This window comes from Pygocentrus nattereri, chromosome 8 (assembly GCF_015220715.1).
Source record: "Pygocentrus nattereri isolate fPygNat1 chromosome 8, fPygNat1.pri, whole genome shotgun sequence".
Classification (NCBI taxonomy): Eukaryota; Metazoa; Chordata; class Actinopteri; order Characiformes; family Serrasalmidae; genus Pygocentrus; species Pygocentrus nattereri.
In genome coordinates, this window is record NC_051218.1 from 3,285,325 (window position 1) to 3,302,707 (window position 17,383).

Genomic DNA, 17,383 nt, shown 5'->3' on the forward strand with positions numbered 1-17,383 from the left:
TTGCGGTTGGAAATACACAAAACACTCTTTATTGAGCGATTTGCTGCGGTCTGGCCATGAATATTTGAACACCGGCACTTCCAGCGAACATGAAAGAACACTTTGTGCGTTCCTGGGAGAGGCACAGCAGGGCATGGAGGAAAGATAGGAAACAAAGTCCAATGGCTGTGAAAAGGCAGGGTCTTCAGAAGCACTTCCTGTGAACGATAGAGGGTCCAGCCTCCTCGTATTCATCTTTGCTGATCCACATCTGCTGGAAGGTGGAGAGCGAGGCCAGGATGGAGCCACCAATCCACACTGAGTACTTCCGCTCGGGAGGGGCAATCATCTGCACAGGAGGGAAAAATTCGGCATCATCAATAAAGCCCATGAATGCACTCTTAAAAATGAAATGCTTCTGGACATACAATTCTAGAGAAAAAGAGAAGGTTTTCATTGGTATAGAATGGTTTTATTATGCAGGGGTTGGTATAGTGTAGTGGGTAACACCTCTGCCTTGTAGACTGGGGTTCAATCCCTTGCTTGGACTGGCACCCTACACTATACCAATAAGAGTCCTTGGGCACAACTCCTGAAACTTCCTTTGCCTACCTGTGTAAAATGATCAAATTGTCAGTTGCTCTGGATAAGAGCACCAGCCAAATGTAAACTTTACGGAGGTTCTACACATGCCCTATTTGCAAAAAATTGTTCTTTAAAGAAGCATCCATTGAAAGGATCTTTTGGGAATAAAAAGTGGTGTTAGTGGAAAATGCTCATAGACAGTGTAAACCAATGCAAAACTAAACCACATTTGTGTAGAAACACACAAGGGTGCAACGTGGTGTTCCACAGGGATCCGTTTTGGGGCCCTTACCATTCTCCCTATTTACAGCCCCTAGGACACTTAATTCATAAACACGATGTTGACTATCACTCTAATGCCAGTGCTACACAACTATGTGTCAGCTCAGCCAAATTAAATGACACGTACATTTAATATCAGTAGACTCTCAGTACACTCTATGAAACTGTCACTGGGACACTACCCCTGTTCCTGGGGTGGTTCCTTCAAGGGTACATCTCAGTACCTTTAGTCAGGGAACATAACTGTACCATAATTCACTGAAATGATATGTTCTAAGCTGCACTCCACACACCCCGTATTGCCTTCAGGCTTTTTTATTGTTCTGTTTTAAAACATTCAGTTATGAAAACATACAAATACAAACTTTTCCAATGGGAAAAACGTATTTAAGGTGCACAGCTGGACCTTAAAACCACTGCTGTACCTTTGAGGTACATTTACATTGTTTGTACCTTGATGAATGGAAAATGTACCAGCACAGAATCTTTATTTCCAACAGTGTAAGATTGCATTAAATCACTTGAGAAACATCCAGAACAAGACAACATGTGGAGAAATTACTTAATGCTTTCATAACTTCCATATTAAACTGCTTTAACACGTTACCAAACAGTTGATTTCCCATCTTTCAAATCGGCTCCAACAAGATCGCAATGCTTCAGAAGGTTTTTGAGGAAAAGGCCCCTGCATTTTACTCTGGAGCTGTTATTTCATTTAAACCGTGGTATTTTATCACTCCAATACACTTTCTTATCTTTCTGTTTAAATCACTTTGAGATTGTTTGACTAAAAAGAAAAGTGGTGTGTAAACAAAGATTTAATATTAAATTATACTATTGATTTCCCAGTATTGTATGTGTTTTGTTTACTAGGAAATGCTCAGTTTTTGTTCTGAACAACGTTGTTCAAGAGATATATTTGGTTTCATTATTTCTCTAATCAATAATAATACTAATATGTGCATGTTTATGCTCAGTTAGAAAAAGAAACAATTGTCCAGATGCAAGTCCAATATAAATACTGGTAAATGGTATCATCAATGTGATTAGTTCATCACTAATTATTGGATTAATTAAATGGATTTTAGTGTTATCAGTTTACTTTTAAATGTATTTTCTAATTGTACATTCTGCATAAATGAGTAAACAGTGAGTCCGAACGCTCTTATAGCTGGTATAGTGTCGTGGGTAACACCTCCGTCTTCTATGCTGTAAACTGGGATCCCTTGCCTAGATAAGCACCCTACACTATGCCAATAAGAGTCCGTGGGCAAGACTCCTAACACTGCCTTCACCTACCTGTGTGAAAATCGTAAGTCGCTCTGGATAAGAGCGTCAGCCGAATGCCATAAATGTAAATGTCCTATTAACCTAAACCAAACTTTGACTTTACCTTGATCTTCATGGTGCTGGGTGCCAGGGCTGTGATCTCTTTCTGCATCCTGTCACCGATACCAGGGTACATGGTGGTCCCGCCAGAGAGGACGTTATTGGCGTACAGGTCCTTACGAATGTCAATGTCACACTTCATAATGCCATTATAGGTGGTCTCATGAATGCCAGCCGACTCCATACCTGCAGTTCAACAGCAGGATTAGCCAATAGTACTGTAACAGTCTGTTATTAGTAGGAGGCCTAATAATCATATCTTACCAGTTAACTTCATTTAACCAATGGGCTTTAAGAGCCCATATGACGGAAAAATTAGTACGTTTCATGTAGTCTGTAAACACTGTTACACAGTTAAAAATGTCCCGTTCACTCTCCAGTCCATACAGTCCAGACACGGAAACTAAGCTGCAAATGTAACCCGTTCTGTGTTCTTTGTTTTTGTGATGTAACACAAACCAGTGCATTTACATCTGTTCATCTAATCAGCTTTACAGCTGTTTAGGTCTGACCGTTCGTGCTGAAATTACGAGGAGTAAAGTTTCAGTGAGGCACGATAGAGAGCAGCCAATGTTTTGTTGATGGAAAGTAAAGCAAGTTAGCACCCTGTAAAAAAAATGGCATCTTGCCAAGTGAAATGATCTTAAACCTGGTCGATATATCTAATATTTCTAATACATTTTGAGATGGTTGTGCACTGATTATAAGATTATCTACCTTACTTCTAAGCACTTCTCACCTTTACCTTGGCAGATAAGTTACCGTGTTTCAAGCACATTCCTTAAAACAAGCGATATGATCTGCCTTTCTGGGGCAGCCGTGGGCTGGAGGTTAGGGAACCGGCCCTCGGGCCGGAAAGTCGCTGGTTCGAGCACCAGAGCTGACGGTACCCAACTTTGAGCAAGACACCTAACTCACAACTGCTCCCCGGGCGCTGCTGAGAGGGCCATCCACAGTTCTGTGTAAGTGTGCTCACTGCCCCCTAGAGTGTGTGTGTACACTAGTGTGTATGTGGTCTTTCACATCATGGATGGTTTAAATGCAGAGGTGAAATTTTTTTGTTGTGGGACTAATAAAGGTCTCATAATGTGAATGCAGTACGCAAATTTTACTCAATAAAATCACTTAAAACTATTAAAAATGATAAATTTATTTTACTATTAAAAGATAATAAACAGTAATTGTACATTAAATGTTTAGAAGTGTGTGTTCACTGTAGAGGGCACAACAGGGAAATTCACCTGATCCATGCAGTGAAACACCACATACACACTAGTGAACACAAACACTAGGGGGCAGTGAGCAGCCCTATCCACAGCGCCTGGGGAGCAGTTGGGGGTTAGGTGTCTTGCTCAAGGGCACTTCAGTGCAAGGCTGGTTCAAAAACCTCCAGCCCATGACTGCTCCTAGATCGACCAGCCCTTTAATTGTGAACTTAACATATTAGAAGAAATAAAACATAACAAAATGAATGTGCCATATTTACAATATCTTAGATTCGGCAAATAAGTAAGTGTGCATTAAATTGTGCAGGTGTGAGTTCACTGTAGAGGACGTGTTTACTTTCACCCAAACTTGCACACGACTGTATCACTCTTAAAGGTACAGTAACCAAAACAGCCTGTGTTTGAGTGTTAATTTGACATTCTTAGCCAAAAGGGTTATTTATAGAACCAAAAAAGGGTTCTTTGGCTTTTAACATTAATTGAACCTTCTTTGGTACTATATAGAACACAAAAGGTTCTATATAGAACCCTCTACAGTGCATGCTCTATCAGTTTACTGTTACAGTTTAACCGTTTAATCATGCAATTGGTCATTTGAGTGTTCATGGCTCTGTATAGAACCATTTTCTTTACTGAAGAACCCTTGAAGAACCATCTTTTTTGTTTCAGCCGAACATGCATACTGTATCACTCTTAAAGGTACAGTAACAGGTTAATTCCACACTTTTAGGAAAAGTGGTTCTATACAGTACCAAAAAGGGTTCTCTGGCTTGTAACAATAGTGGAACCCTTTTTGATGCTATTATTCTGAAAAGAGTTCTGTGTAAAACCATCTACAGCACATTCGTTATCAGTTTGATGAACACACTCATGATGCAAAGAACCTTTTAATCAATTTAATAAGGGTTCTCTGAGTGTTCATGGCTCTATATAGACCTATTTCCTTTACTGAAGAACCCTTGATAAAGGATCATTTTAAGAGTGTAGGGGATTCCTTGTCCTTGTTAGTATAGTGAACATTATCTCTGCCTGTCACGCAGAACACCAGGGTTCGATTCCCTGACAGGTACGCCGCTGGCTTTTTGGGGGCAGTCATGGGCTGGAGGCTGAGGAACCAGCTTTATGACTGGAAGGTCGCTGATTCGATCCCCTGAGCCCACAGTACATGACATCAAGGACCCTTGAGCAAGACACCTAACCCCCATCTGCTCCCCGGGTGCTGCGGATGGGGCTGCCCACTGCTCCGGGCACGTGTGCTCACTGCCCCCTAGTGTGTTTGTCTTCACTAGTGTGTCTGTGGTGTTTCACTTCACGGATGGGTTAAATGCAGAGGTCAAATTTCCCCGTTGTGGGACTAATAAGGGTCACTTAGTCTTAAGTGAGATTGAAAAATGGTCATGTAAAAAAGAACTAGGCCTGTTTTCAGTGCATACAACCACACAAACAATGTAAATGGACCCCAAGAAAAACTTTTACCCTCGTGGCTCAGCACTTATGTGCATCAAAGCTTGTTACACAAAACTACAACAGAAGTCAAAAGACGTCATTAAAGGAAGAGCTGCTGGAAGTGTCTGCACTTTAAGTTCACTCGGATGAACTGGCAGTGATTGATGTTGGGAGTCAAGACCAAGAATCATCTGCCCCGCAAATAGAGCCGGTGCCTCCGGCTATACCGCACCGCTCTGAATTAGCCACGGCCAAAAGGTGATCTGTCACCCTGTCACCTCCGCTAACGCCCGAGACCTGCACACAGACATTTAGCGCACATCTACACGGAGCAGCGCTGTATAACTCTCCACCCTGCGAGACGGGCCTGTCTGAAACCGAGCACCTACTACAGACTGATTTTAATCATGCTACTCGCACATCTACAGCCAGGAGAATGATTGAGAATTATTAATGGCATGAATTTTTCATCAGCCGAGCTCAGGCTTTGTGCACGGGCTCAAAGGAATGAATATATTTTAGGCTCCGCTTAGCAATCCCTGGCTGATTCAAATAGCCTCATGGAATCTTATTTAAATGAAAATGATGAAAAGATGACCATCTGTAATGTGTAAAATTAAAAAATACTCATCATTCAAGCGCTTAGAGAAGAATATTCAACATTTTTCTTAAAGATGCATGTATGTTTTTTTCATATTTAGCTTTTTTCGTATGTGTGTATATATATATATATATATATATATATATATATATATATATATATATATATATATATATATATATATATATATCCATATATACAACTTCAGTCATGGTGCTAATGCGCTTGTTACTGCAATGATGCAATATTCTTCACTAGTTATGCTGTTATTTCCATCTCATAGTGAGACCCAGATACAAACAGGACGCTTTGACTGTTATAAGTAACTCTGTTTTACTATTTTACTGTTTTGCGCTTCTTTAATGTTGTGAATGCATTTCTGACGCATTTCTGTGCTACATCATTACATTTACTTCTCGCTCTTATCTATAAAGCTAACAGGTAAATAATGATGTGATGCTAAAACTTCTGCTGAATACATTAAAATACTTATTCATAATTCATTTAATAGGCTCCAGCTTCCCCCCGCGACCCTGACGGAGAAGCGGCTTAGAAAATGGATGGATGGATGGATAATTCATTTAACTCAAAGATGTGATGTTAGCAGTTATAAAAGGGCATTTTAAACCTAGAAGTGGATGCAGTTTTGAGCTCCCTGCATGTCTGTGGAATGGATAGGCATGCATTGCAGTATTATAATATTATATAATATTATAATGCAATAGTATTGAATATTGTTCAATAACTATATTATATTATATTATATTATATTATATTATATTATATTATATTATATTATATTATATTATATTACAGTGCAATAATATTGCATCATTGCAGTAACAGTATGTCATTAGCACCAGCAACTTCAGTTGTATGCATTTTATATATTGCTGTTGTCAGAAGAAAACCTTGTATCTCCGAAATGGTAACTTTACAGGAGAAGGAAAAAACATAATTTACTTTTAATGTAAGTCAATGGAACCAGACGTCTTTCCAAGTCATTTGGTCCATTCATCATTAAATTTATATACAATATAAAGCGTAACAGGTATTTTCAAAATATGTCAGAAACTGAAAAACGTTAAAAATGGAGATACAAGGTTTTCTTCGGACAACAGCGAAGAAATATATACATACATAAAAAAGCTAAATCTGAAAGAACATTCATACATCTGTAAGGACACTTCTGCAGTTTCCTTAGGAGTCAAAATGAGCCACAAAATGCTCAAATATTGTGAAAAAGTGGAAAAAAATATTTAAACATGTTCCTTAAAACTCAATAGGAACATGCTGGGAACGCTTGCTGTAGGAAATGCTTCATAAGGCTGCACGACACCTACGTAAGCTTGTCATGACAACTGACATAGACTTACTTAAGTGTTAATAATCGCTTAGCCCTACCGGCATCATTTGTTATAAGGTTACATTTGCAAATTTTGATCAAACTTAGCTTTGGTAGATTTCATGACAGATGAAGCCTGTTGGAATGAGCATTCCTAAACATTTATGTAGGTCTATGTCAGTTTTGTGGGTGTCATGTAGCCTTATGACATGTACCCTACAGTGAAGTGTTACCGAAAATTAGATGTGCTGTTACATGCTGTGCATTTCGAATGATGAATATAAATGTACTGTATCTTCCGAAGTGAGCGTGCGATGCTGAGAGAGCTGCATGTTGAGTAAAGTGAGAGAGTGTGAACACTGACCAATGAAAGAGGGCTGGAAAAGAGTCTCTGGGCAGCGGAACCTCTCATTGCCGATGGTGATGACCTGTCCATCGGGCAGCTCATAGGACTTCTCCAATGAGGAAGAGGACGCTGCTGTGGCCATTTCGTTCTCAAAGTCCAGAGCCACGTAACACAGCTTCTCCTTAATGTCCCGCACAATCTCTCTCTCCGCTGTGGAGGGAAATCACACAGGCAGAGAGGAAAGTTTGAACTGTCCACTGGGTGCTTGTCAGGTTTCTTGACATTGGGAATAAGAGCTGTTACACCTCGTTATATTAACTGTTAACGGCTAACACGTCCTGTAACAACAACCATTCTACACGTTTGTTTATTTATTTATTTATTTGGGTTTTTTGCCCCCAACCACCCCTCCCCCACCAATGGAGGCTTATTAAAACCATTTGTATATTGTATTCATGAAGAAGGAAATGTTAACATGAACAAACAGACAGACAAAAAATGGTAAGAGAAGGAAAAAATGTAGTATTACATTAAAAAAAATAATAATAATGAGAAAATAAACAAAAGTCTGTGACATAATAGTTATCATTAGCCGTGTCTACATGCAGCCTAATAATCTGTAAATAGCTCAATCAGAATAGAACACGTCCAGGTAAACACCGAATAGAACAGTCTTGTCCGGTTGAGGCCTTTTGGAATACAATCTCTATCTTACATTTCTGGCATTTGGCTGACGCTCTTGTCCAGAGTGACTTACAATTTGATCATTTTACACAAGTAGGTGAAGGTGGTGTTGGGAGTCTTGCCCAAGGACTCTTATTGGTATAGTGTAGGGCACTTGCCTTGGTGGGGGATTGAACCCCAGTCTACAGCATAGAAGGCAGAGGTGTTAACCACTACACTAACCAACCACATCTATCTGATTGAACGAGGTGGGTAATCCTGTAAATAATCTGTTAAATAGAAGGATAATATCTGTGTAAACGCCTGTATCTGATTACATTCCCTTTCGGAAAGTTTGAGTCTGTTCTGCATCCCAGTGAGAGTTTATACCGTTCAACACGGCGGAGCAGAAACTGGTCTCCAGAGGAGGCGAAGTTCATGCTCTGATCTTTAAAAGACGGCGGTGGGACGGACGTCCAGCTTATGCGTCTCAGAGCACGACGTCTTCCTCTCGGCCTTCTTTAATAAGGACGAGTGAAGGACGTTTTCCTGAGTCTGACGTCATTTTAAAGCAGTTAAAAACACAATCACTGCTCACTGCTGCTCATCTCACTCTGACTGGGGCTCACATGTGAGCATATAAACACTCCAGTCGTACTCGGAATGTATTCAATCAGAAAAATCTTTGTATGTAAACACAGCCATTGTTGTATGGAGATGTGCATGTGTCCTTTCTGCACATTTTAATGCGGACCCCCTTGTCATCACACCTGTAGAACCGGGCTTTGGCTTGATTAGAACAGGTGCATCATTTGTACATAAATAACATCCATCACACCAACACAGTTACTGACAAAAGGAAGTAAACGGAGCAGTTGTGCTGATGTGATATATTTAATTAATGTGAGCTCTTTTGAAGTGAATTCGATGTGTCACTGTTTTCAGTGTAGAGAGGTTTCGCATGTCTTGCTGAGGGTGATGCTCAGTGCTGGTAACCGAGCAGTGTTTGAGTGTTATTGGTAGGGACAGTGAAACGGTACCCGTGGTGACGAAAGAATATCCTCTCTCAGTCAGGATCTTCATGAGGTAGTCAGTGAGGTCTCTACCAGCCAGGTCCAGCCTCATGATGGCATGGGGCAGAGCGTAACCTTCATAAACGGGCACGTTATGGGTCACACCATCACCAGCGTCCAGCACGATACCTGTCCATTCATCAGGGACAGAATCAGATTTTTGTGTTCAGAATTTTGTGTACATTTCCTGACAAATGAACCAAAAAAAGAAAGAAAAAATAAAAAATGGGCCCAAAATGACTTGGACAAAATGTCTGGTTCCATTTAATTACATTAAAAGCAAACTATGATTTTTCCTTTTCCTGTAAAGTTACCATTGTGGAGACACAAGGTTTTGCATATGCATGCTTGTATACGCATTACTATTAGCAGACAAATTTGGGACCTTCAAACATGCCTAGAATACATAATAATGAACCAATTCACAAAATAAGGAATATTTAAGACACAGAAAGCCTATAATACTGTGTAAAAGTCAGAGGCCACTCTTCGTTTATTTAATTTCCTGTCAAAACAGCCATGAAGTAGATCGCTTGCATAAGAAAATGGAAAATAAGTGAAAAATCCAGAGTCCAGAGCTCAACATCACTGAAACCGCTTGGGGTTATTCAGATCGTGACGAGCATAAAATGCCAAAACCAACTTGCAAAACTAACTGTGGAGGTGTTTCCGTAGATTTCTTTGAAAAACCCGAAGCGGAGCCTCCTGAAAAGCGTGGAAGCTGCAATAAAGGTAAAGACTGGGCACAGTAAATATTGGAAATGCTGACTTTATATTAGTTTTTGAGGATTTTGAGTAATTTTACTGCCAGTTTCTGATTTTTTTCTGAAACTGAAAACTGAACATTTTGTATTTTAACTACAAATAAAAATTCATAACAATTCAATGAAGCAGGTTCTCTGACTTATTCTCGGTACTGTAGAACACAGAGAACATATACCTCTGACTATATTGCTGCCATCAGAACTAAACCTTGCATCTCCATTTTTAACGTTTTTCAGTTTTTGACATAATTTGAAAATGCCTCCTGCCCTTCACATTGTGCAGAGATTTCATGGTGAATGAACCAATAGAAATGGTCCAAAATGGCTTGGAAAAACATCTGGTTCCATTACCTTAAAGTAAAGTAAGGTTCCATCTGGTTCCATTAACTAAAGTAAGTCCTGTAAAGTTACCGTTTTGGAGACACAAGGTTTGTTCCGACAACGTTCGGTTTAATAGAATTTAAAACAATCTTACTGTTGTAGATTAAACAGCTAAATACAGAACTGTAGGTAAATAAATGAAAAACACCCACATGCAGAGCAAATGTATTATGTTACAACATGAAAAGCAAGAGGAGGCTTAGAAAACGACAACATCATCCTCTCCAGGATTTGATTTTTTAATGAGACACCTCAGAGTCATGAATTATTCCGCCTGACACAGCACAGCATCTGAGGACTTGTTTTTTTAGGTCTGAGCACTTCATCGACTTTATAAGACGAGTTGGCAGCTGTTTAATTATTAAAAAGAAAAAAATCCACTCCAAAATCCATCATTAAACAGTGTAAACATCAGCATCCTAATCTGAAAGGTATCTGACCTGTGGTACGGCCGGACGCGTAGAGGGAGAGCACGGCCTGGATGGCCACGTACATAGCAGGAACGTTGAAGGTCTCAAACATGATCTGAAACCACATAAATCATACATTTCAGTTATTCCACTCAGCTCATCAGGAAGACTTCACCGAGTATGTGTGCTGCAGAGTCCAGATTAAATGGTAAAGGGTGAATTTAGTCAGCCAGGCAGGGGTAATCAAGTGTAATTAGCCAAAAAATCTCGCCTTAAATAGCCATCTTTTACTGTACGCTTCAAAAACCTAAGAATAACTCAGTCCATTTGCATTGTAGTCAATGTAACAGCCTTCATGACGTAGTTTTGAAAGAGCTGCACTGGCTGCTTACATCACTCAGGATAGATTTTAAGGGTCTGCTACTAGTTTTTAAGCTCAAAGTAACCTAGAACCTGCTTACACCACAGAGTGTCTGTTTATGTTCCAGCACGTAATCTAAGATCTGTGGATGGTGGCCTTCTACAGAAAACATGGAGAGACTCATTCAGTTACTCTGCTTCTAAACTGTGGAGCTCAATTCCACCCTTTATTGGACGGTCAAGCTCAGTGCTCACTTTTAGAAGCAACTAAAAATGTCTCTCTTTAAGTTATCTTCTTCTTCTTCTTCTTCTTTCGGCTGCTCCCTTTAGGGGTTGCCACAGCGGATCATCTGCCTCCGTCTTGCCCTATCCACTGCCTCCTCTACTTTCACACCAACCATCTCCATGTCCACCTTCACTACATCCATAAACCTTCTCTGAGGCCTACCTCTTCTCCTTCTACCTGGCAGCTCCATCTCCAACATTCTTTGCCCAATATATCCACTATTCCTCCTCAACACATGTCCAAACCATCTCAACCTGGTCTCTCTGGCTTTATCTCCAAACTGTTCCACCTTCACTGTCCCTCTGATCTGCTCATTTCTAATCTTGTCCATCCTGGTCACTCCCAACGAAAATCTCAGCATCTTCATCTCCGCCACCTCCAGCTCAGCCTCCTGTCTTTTAGACAGAGCCACAGTCTCCAAACCAAACATCATAGCAGGACGCACTGCTGTCTTGTAAACCTCTCTTTAAGTTATGATTTAATTAAAACTGAGTGTCTCGTGGTTTTTATCTTCTACCTTGATCTTTTTTCATGTTTCTTTTGATTCTAAATAAATACTAATGATTTCGTGTGTGGGGCGGCATGGTGGTGTGATGGGCAGCGCTGTCGCCTCACAGCAAGGAGGCCCTGCGTTCGAGTCCCCGGCTGGGCGACCAGGATCCTGTCTGTCTGCTCTGTGATGGACGGGCGACCTGTCCAGGGCGTTTCCTGCCTTTTGCCCAATAAGCTGGGTTAGGCTTCAGGGATAGGCTTTGTGATTTTTAAGGGTTTGAAATCCCAGGCTTGTTACATCATGAGGCTTATTTTTCTTTAGTTTATGATGGAAAATAGTACAAAATGACTGAGTTATTCTCAAGTTGCAAGAGTGAGGAACGGGAGCCGAGACCTGTCAGTGGTTCCTGGACATTTCACTGAGCAAAACCCGACAGCTGGACGAGATACAAACACAATTAAAGCAAGAAAAGCGGATCTGATTCAGGGAATGTGGGCTGCTGACGAACGTCATGAAAAGGGGTTTTAGTGTGGGCACCTGCGTCATCTTCTCCCTGTTGGCTTTGGGGTTGAGTGGAGCCTCAGTCAGGAGGACGGGATGTTCCTCTGGAGCCACACGCAGCTCATTGTAGAAGGTGTGGTGCCAAATCTGAAGACCAGACATTAAAGTTCCTTCATCATTGTTCAGTAAGGCTTTATGTCGATGATGCGCTGCTGATTAATAGCACTCTTGTCTTTAATGGGCATTAAATTAAGTATCTATTCATTTTTGATTACTCTTTTCTCAACACTGATCTCAACCTAAGACCAAAATATAAGCCTAATCCTAAACCTAAACTCAACCTCAATCCAAAACCTGAAACTAATCCTAAACTTAACACTGATCCCAAATCCAACCCTGGTCCCAGTGAGAATCCCAGACTACACACTTAAAAAAAAGTTGGTTCTTCAAGGGTTCTTTAGTGAGGATTGTGGTTCTATCTAGAACTGTGCACTCTCAAAGAACCCTTAGGATGATTTAAAGGGTTATTTGCATCGTGAAGGGTTTTTTAGATTAGGTTAGAAAGGGTTCTATATAGCACCAAAAAGGGTTCTTCTACTGTTACGATGTCAAGCTTGTAACAACTGCAGAAGCCTTTTTGGTACTATATAGAACCCTTTTAAAAAAGGTGCTATCTAGAACCATATACAACACATTCTCCATCAATCTGAAGAACCCTGTCATGATGCACGGAACCCTATAGTAATGCAGGGTTCTTGAGTATTCATGCTTCTATAAGGAACCACCATCTTTTCTAAGGAACCCTTGAAGAACCAGCATTTTTAAACATAAACTCAGTCCAACACCTGAACCTAATCCTAAACTTAACACTAATCCTAAACCCAACCCTGGTCCCAATGATAATTCCCTACACACTTAAAATTGTTTTATTTAGAACCATACACTCTCAAAGAACCCTTAGCTTGATTAAAGGGTTCTTTACATCGTGAAAGGGTTTCTCAGATTGATGCTGTATGGAACTTTTTGAAAAGGGTTCTATATAGTACCAAAAAGGGTTCTTCTACTATTACGATGTCAAGCTTGTAACAATAGCAGGACCCAGGACCCTTTTTAGTATCATATAGAACCCTTAGAAAAAGGTGCTATCTAGAACCATATATAACACATTCTCCATCAAGCTAAAGAGCCATTTCACGATGCAAGGAATCCTTTAATCATGCAGGGTTCTTTGAATGTTCATGATTCTATATAGAACCACCTTCTTATTATGATGATTCAGGACACTCAGATGTAAACAGGCCTGCAGTGTTGTACCTTCTCCATATCGTCCCAGTTGGTGATGATGCCGTGCTCCACGGGGTACTTGAGGGTGAGGATGCCTCTCTTGCTCTGAGCCTCGTCTCCTACATAGCTGTCTTTCTGACCCATACCCACCATCACCCCCTACGGGACACAGCCAGAAACTGCAGGTTGGTCATGTTGGTCAGAAAGAACACTTCAGCATCAAGTCTTTAAGCACTAAAATGCACAGCTTGATTTATTGCTTAGCAGAATTTGCATATCTGCACCAACTACAGTTGTTTCTGATCTATACTGCAGTAAATACTCGCTGTAAATTTTATTTATATAGTGTGTGTGTGTGTGTGTGTGTGTGTGTGTGTGTGTGTGTGTGTGTGTGTGTTCAGTATGTGCTTGTTTTACCACAGCCTTTGGGTTTCATTATTTAGACTATTTGGACTTTTAGTGTTAATTTACAGAAACATCAATTCTACCAAGACAATTTCCAAGTACATACAAAGGTATGGTGTAAAATTTGTTTCATCTTAGTGCACAGACAGAACAGAACAGAACAGAACAAAAGTGAACAGAAGTGAACAGAACAGAACAGAACAGAAGAGAACTGAACAAAAGTTAACAGAAGAGAACAGAACAGAACAGAACAGGACAGAACAGAACAGGACAGAACAGAAGTGAACGGAAGTGAAAAGAAGTGAAAAGAACAGAACAGAAGAGAACAGAAGTGAAAAGAACAGAACAGAAGAGAACAGAACAGAACAGAACAGAACAGAACAGAACAGAACAGAACAAAAGTGAACAGAAGTGAACAGAACAGAACAGAAGAGAACTGAACAAAAGTTAACAGAAGAGAACAGAAGAGAACAGAACAGAAGTGAACAGAACAGAACAGGACAGAACAGAAGTGAACAGAAGTGAAAAGAAGTGAAAAGAACAGAACAGAAGAGAACAGAAGTGCAAAGAACAGAACAGAAGAGAACAGAACAGAAGAGAACAGAACAGAAGAGAACAGAACAAAAGTTAACAGAAGTGAACAGAAGAGAACAAAAGTGAACAGAAGAGAACAGAAGAGAACAAAAGTGAACAGAAGAGAACAGAAGTGAACAGAAGAGAACAGAAGAGAACAGAAGAGAACAAAAGTGAACAGAAGTGAACAGAAGAGAACAGAAGTGAACAGAAGTGGACAGAAGAGAACAAAAGTGAACAGAAGAGAACAGAAGTGAACAGAAGTGAACAGAACAGAACAGAAGAGAACAGAAGTGAACAGAACAGAACAAAAGTTAACAGAAGTGAACAGAAGAGAACAGAAGTGAACAGAAGAGAACAGAAGAGAACAAAAGTGAACAGAAGTGAACAGAAGTGAACAGAACAGAACAGAAGAGAACAGAACAGAACAAAAGTTAACAGAAGTGAACAGAAGAGAACAGAAGAGAACAGAAGTGAACAGAAGAGAACAGAAGTGAACAGAAGTGAACAGAAGAGAACAGAAGTGAACAGAAGAGAACAGAAGAGAACAAAAGTGAACAGAAGAGAACAGAAGTGAACAGAAGAGAACAAAAGTGAACAGAAGAGAACAGAAGTGAACAGAAGTGAACAGAACAGAACAGAAGAGAACAGAAGTGAACAGAAGAGAACAGAACAGAACAGAACAGTTCCAGCAGTTGGCTGTGCGTGAGAGGGGGTTAATGAGCCCACCTGGTGGCGAGGGCGACCCACGATGGAGGGGAACACAGCTCGGGGGGCGTCATCTCCAGCAAAGCCCGCCTTCACTAGGCCTGAACCATTATCGCACACCAGTGCGGTGGTCTCTTCATCATCACACATCTTTACTCACTTAACTGCTAACACACACACACACACACACACACACACACACACACACACACACAGAAACATACATACACTTAAATATAATACAGTCTAATTCAAGCACAACATTAAGTATTATCAACATTAATGGCACATTTATGAATATACATCATAGCAATGCACCTGCTTAATTATGTTTGGCATAAAACTTAAAGAAATGGTTAAAAAACATCCAAATATATCAAATTTACACAATTTTCCATACCAGATGTAGTCGATCAATTAAGATATGCTTAGTGTCCAAATTTTGCTTCTTTAGTTTAGCACTAGAGCTTCGAGACTCACATTGCTAACACTAGAATTCAATAGTCACCCAAATCATTTATGTAAATACATCCCCAACACTTTTCTCAACGTCTTCATTAAGGTCATGCAGACTTCTTGACGTAGTTTCGTTTATTCGTGTTGTTCGGTTTTATAGCTCACAGGAACTCACACTGGGTGCAGCTCAAGCGGTTGAGGGAAGTTTGGGGTTGCATTTAGGGAGAAAGATTTGGGTGACTATTGATCTCTAGTGTTAGCAACATTAGCTTCGTAGCGCCAGTGCTAAACTGAAGACACAAAATGTGGACATGTGGCTGGTTGAGTGTCTTTAGGCTTAATGGAAATGCAAAATCTTATATGAACCACTAGCTGCATTTTATACATTGCATTTAACAAGAAAAAGAATTAGCAACAAATTACCGTTAATTAAAGGAACACTATTTTTCATGTGAACCTCTATCTGTTGTATCTGTATTGCATGATTAAGTATCACAGACAATCATTTCTGTGCATTTTCCAGTCCAAAACCAATTGACTCAACATGCACATAATTGAAGTCAATGGGAGGTTTAGGCAAAGCAAGCATGTAAACTAATATAGTTTTAATATTCATTGTACATTCAGCTCATGCATGAGCAAGATTGTTAATAACTGTGTGGCTGCTGTAACTCTGCTAACAGGTCAGCACAGCAGGACGGATCGTTAGCTTAATGAGAATATCCGATAGACTCACCCAGGAGAGCGAGACAAAAAGGCCTGGAACACTGGCTCCCAGGAGAGGGAGGGAGAGAGAGAGAGAGAGAGAGAGAGAGATTGGAACAGTGTGAGAGTAAACTCTCGTTCACCTGCTCCCCCTATTTAAATACCTCCCAGAGGAGCGGAGCCATCACGCAGCCACAGGACCGCACGCCTTTTTAGGAGACATTTAGCACCCAGTCACACTCACATGCTCATGCAAAGGTAGGCCGTCCTGGAACCTGTCCCACTACAGCGGCTGTCCACAGGCAAATGGGTTTAATATTAGCTCAGTCCAGCATTTCATTTCATAGAAACGCCAACGCTGTGAGCCAAACTAAACTTTAGGACGAAATTAAGACCGAAGGAATGCAACATCAAAGATGAAGGAATCACTAACGAGAGTAAAAGAATGGAACAGAAAGATAAAACATTTACTAATTTAATCAAAAACTGGATAAGCATTACTTTTATATCTATTCAATTATGCATTACAGTTCAAAGGTTTGGAAGGACTGACACTGATCAGGACTGACCACCTCCTCGTTTCTAAGCTCACTGTCCATCTTATCAGCTCCACTTACTGTATAGCTGCACTCTGTAGTTCTACAGTTACAGACTGTAGTCCATCTGTTTCTCTGATACTCTGTTACCCTGTTCTTCAGTGGTCAGGACCCCTATGGACCCTCACAGACACAGCAGTGCAGATGAGCTGTCGTCTCTGACTTTACATCTACAAGGTGGACTGGCAAGTTAGGAGTAGTGAGTGGACACAGTGTTTAAAAACTCCAACAGCACTCCCGTGTCTGATCCACTCATACCAACACAACACACCACCACCACCAGTGCTGAGAATGATCCACCACCCAAATAGTACCTGCTCTGTGAGGGTCCATGGGGGTCCTGACCACTGAAGAACAGGGTAACAGAGTATCAGAGAAACAGATGGACTACAGTCTGAACTGTAGAACTACAGAGTGCAGCTATACAGTAAGTGGAGCTGATAAAGTGTAGAAACAAGGAGGTGGTCATGTTATGTCTGGTGTGTATTGCTGAGCAGAAGTCAGAGATACCCCTTCGTTTATTAAC

The 17,383-nt window shown here is 40.5% G+C and overlaps 1 protein-coding gene across 1 annotated transcript; it reads right to left on the minus strand.

Annotated features, from left to right (window-relative positions):
* Window positions 1-16,388, minus strand: acte1 (actin, epsilon 1). The gene is made up of 9 exons (XM_017698831.2): window positions 16,293-16,388; window positions 15,122-15,264; window positions 13,445-13,573; window positions 12,167-12,277; window positions 10,521-10,605; window positions 8,903-9,064; window positions 7,218-7,409; window positions 2,240-2,421; window positions 1-328 (listed from the first exon to the last, which is right to left on the minus strand). Exons 2-9 carry the CDS (start codon window positions 15,248-15,250, stop codon window positions 185-187), a joined length of 1,134 nt encoding a protein of 377 aa, XP_017554320.1. The 5' UTR covers window positions 15,251-15,264; window positions 16,293-16,388; the 3' UTR covers window positions 1-184.
* Window positions 16,389-17,383: the final 995 nt, after the last annotated feature.

Coding starts and splice junctions, on each gene's coding strand:
- acte1 (XM_017698831.2), bottom strand. CDS start 15,250: ATGTGTGATGATGAAGAGACCACCGCACTGGTGTGCGATAATGGTTCA. Junction 12,278..13,444: donor ACTGGGACGATATGGAGAAG/GTACAACACTGC, acceptor TCTGGTCTTCAG/ATTTGGCACCACACCTTCTA. Junction 9,065..10,520: donor CGCGTCCGGCCGTACCACAG/GTCAGATACCTT, acceptor ATGAATGGACAG/GTATCGTGCTGGACGCTGGT.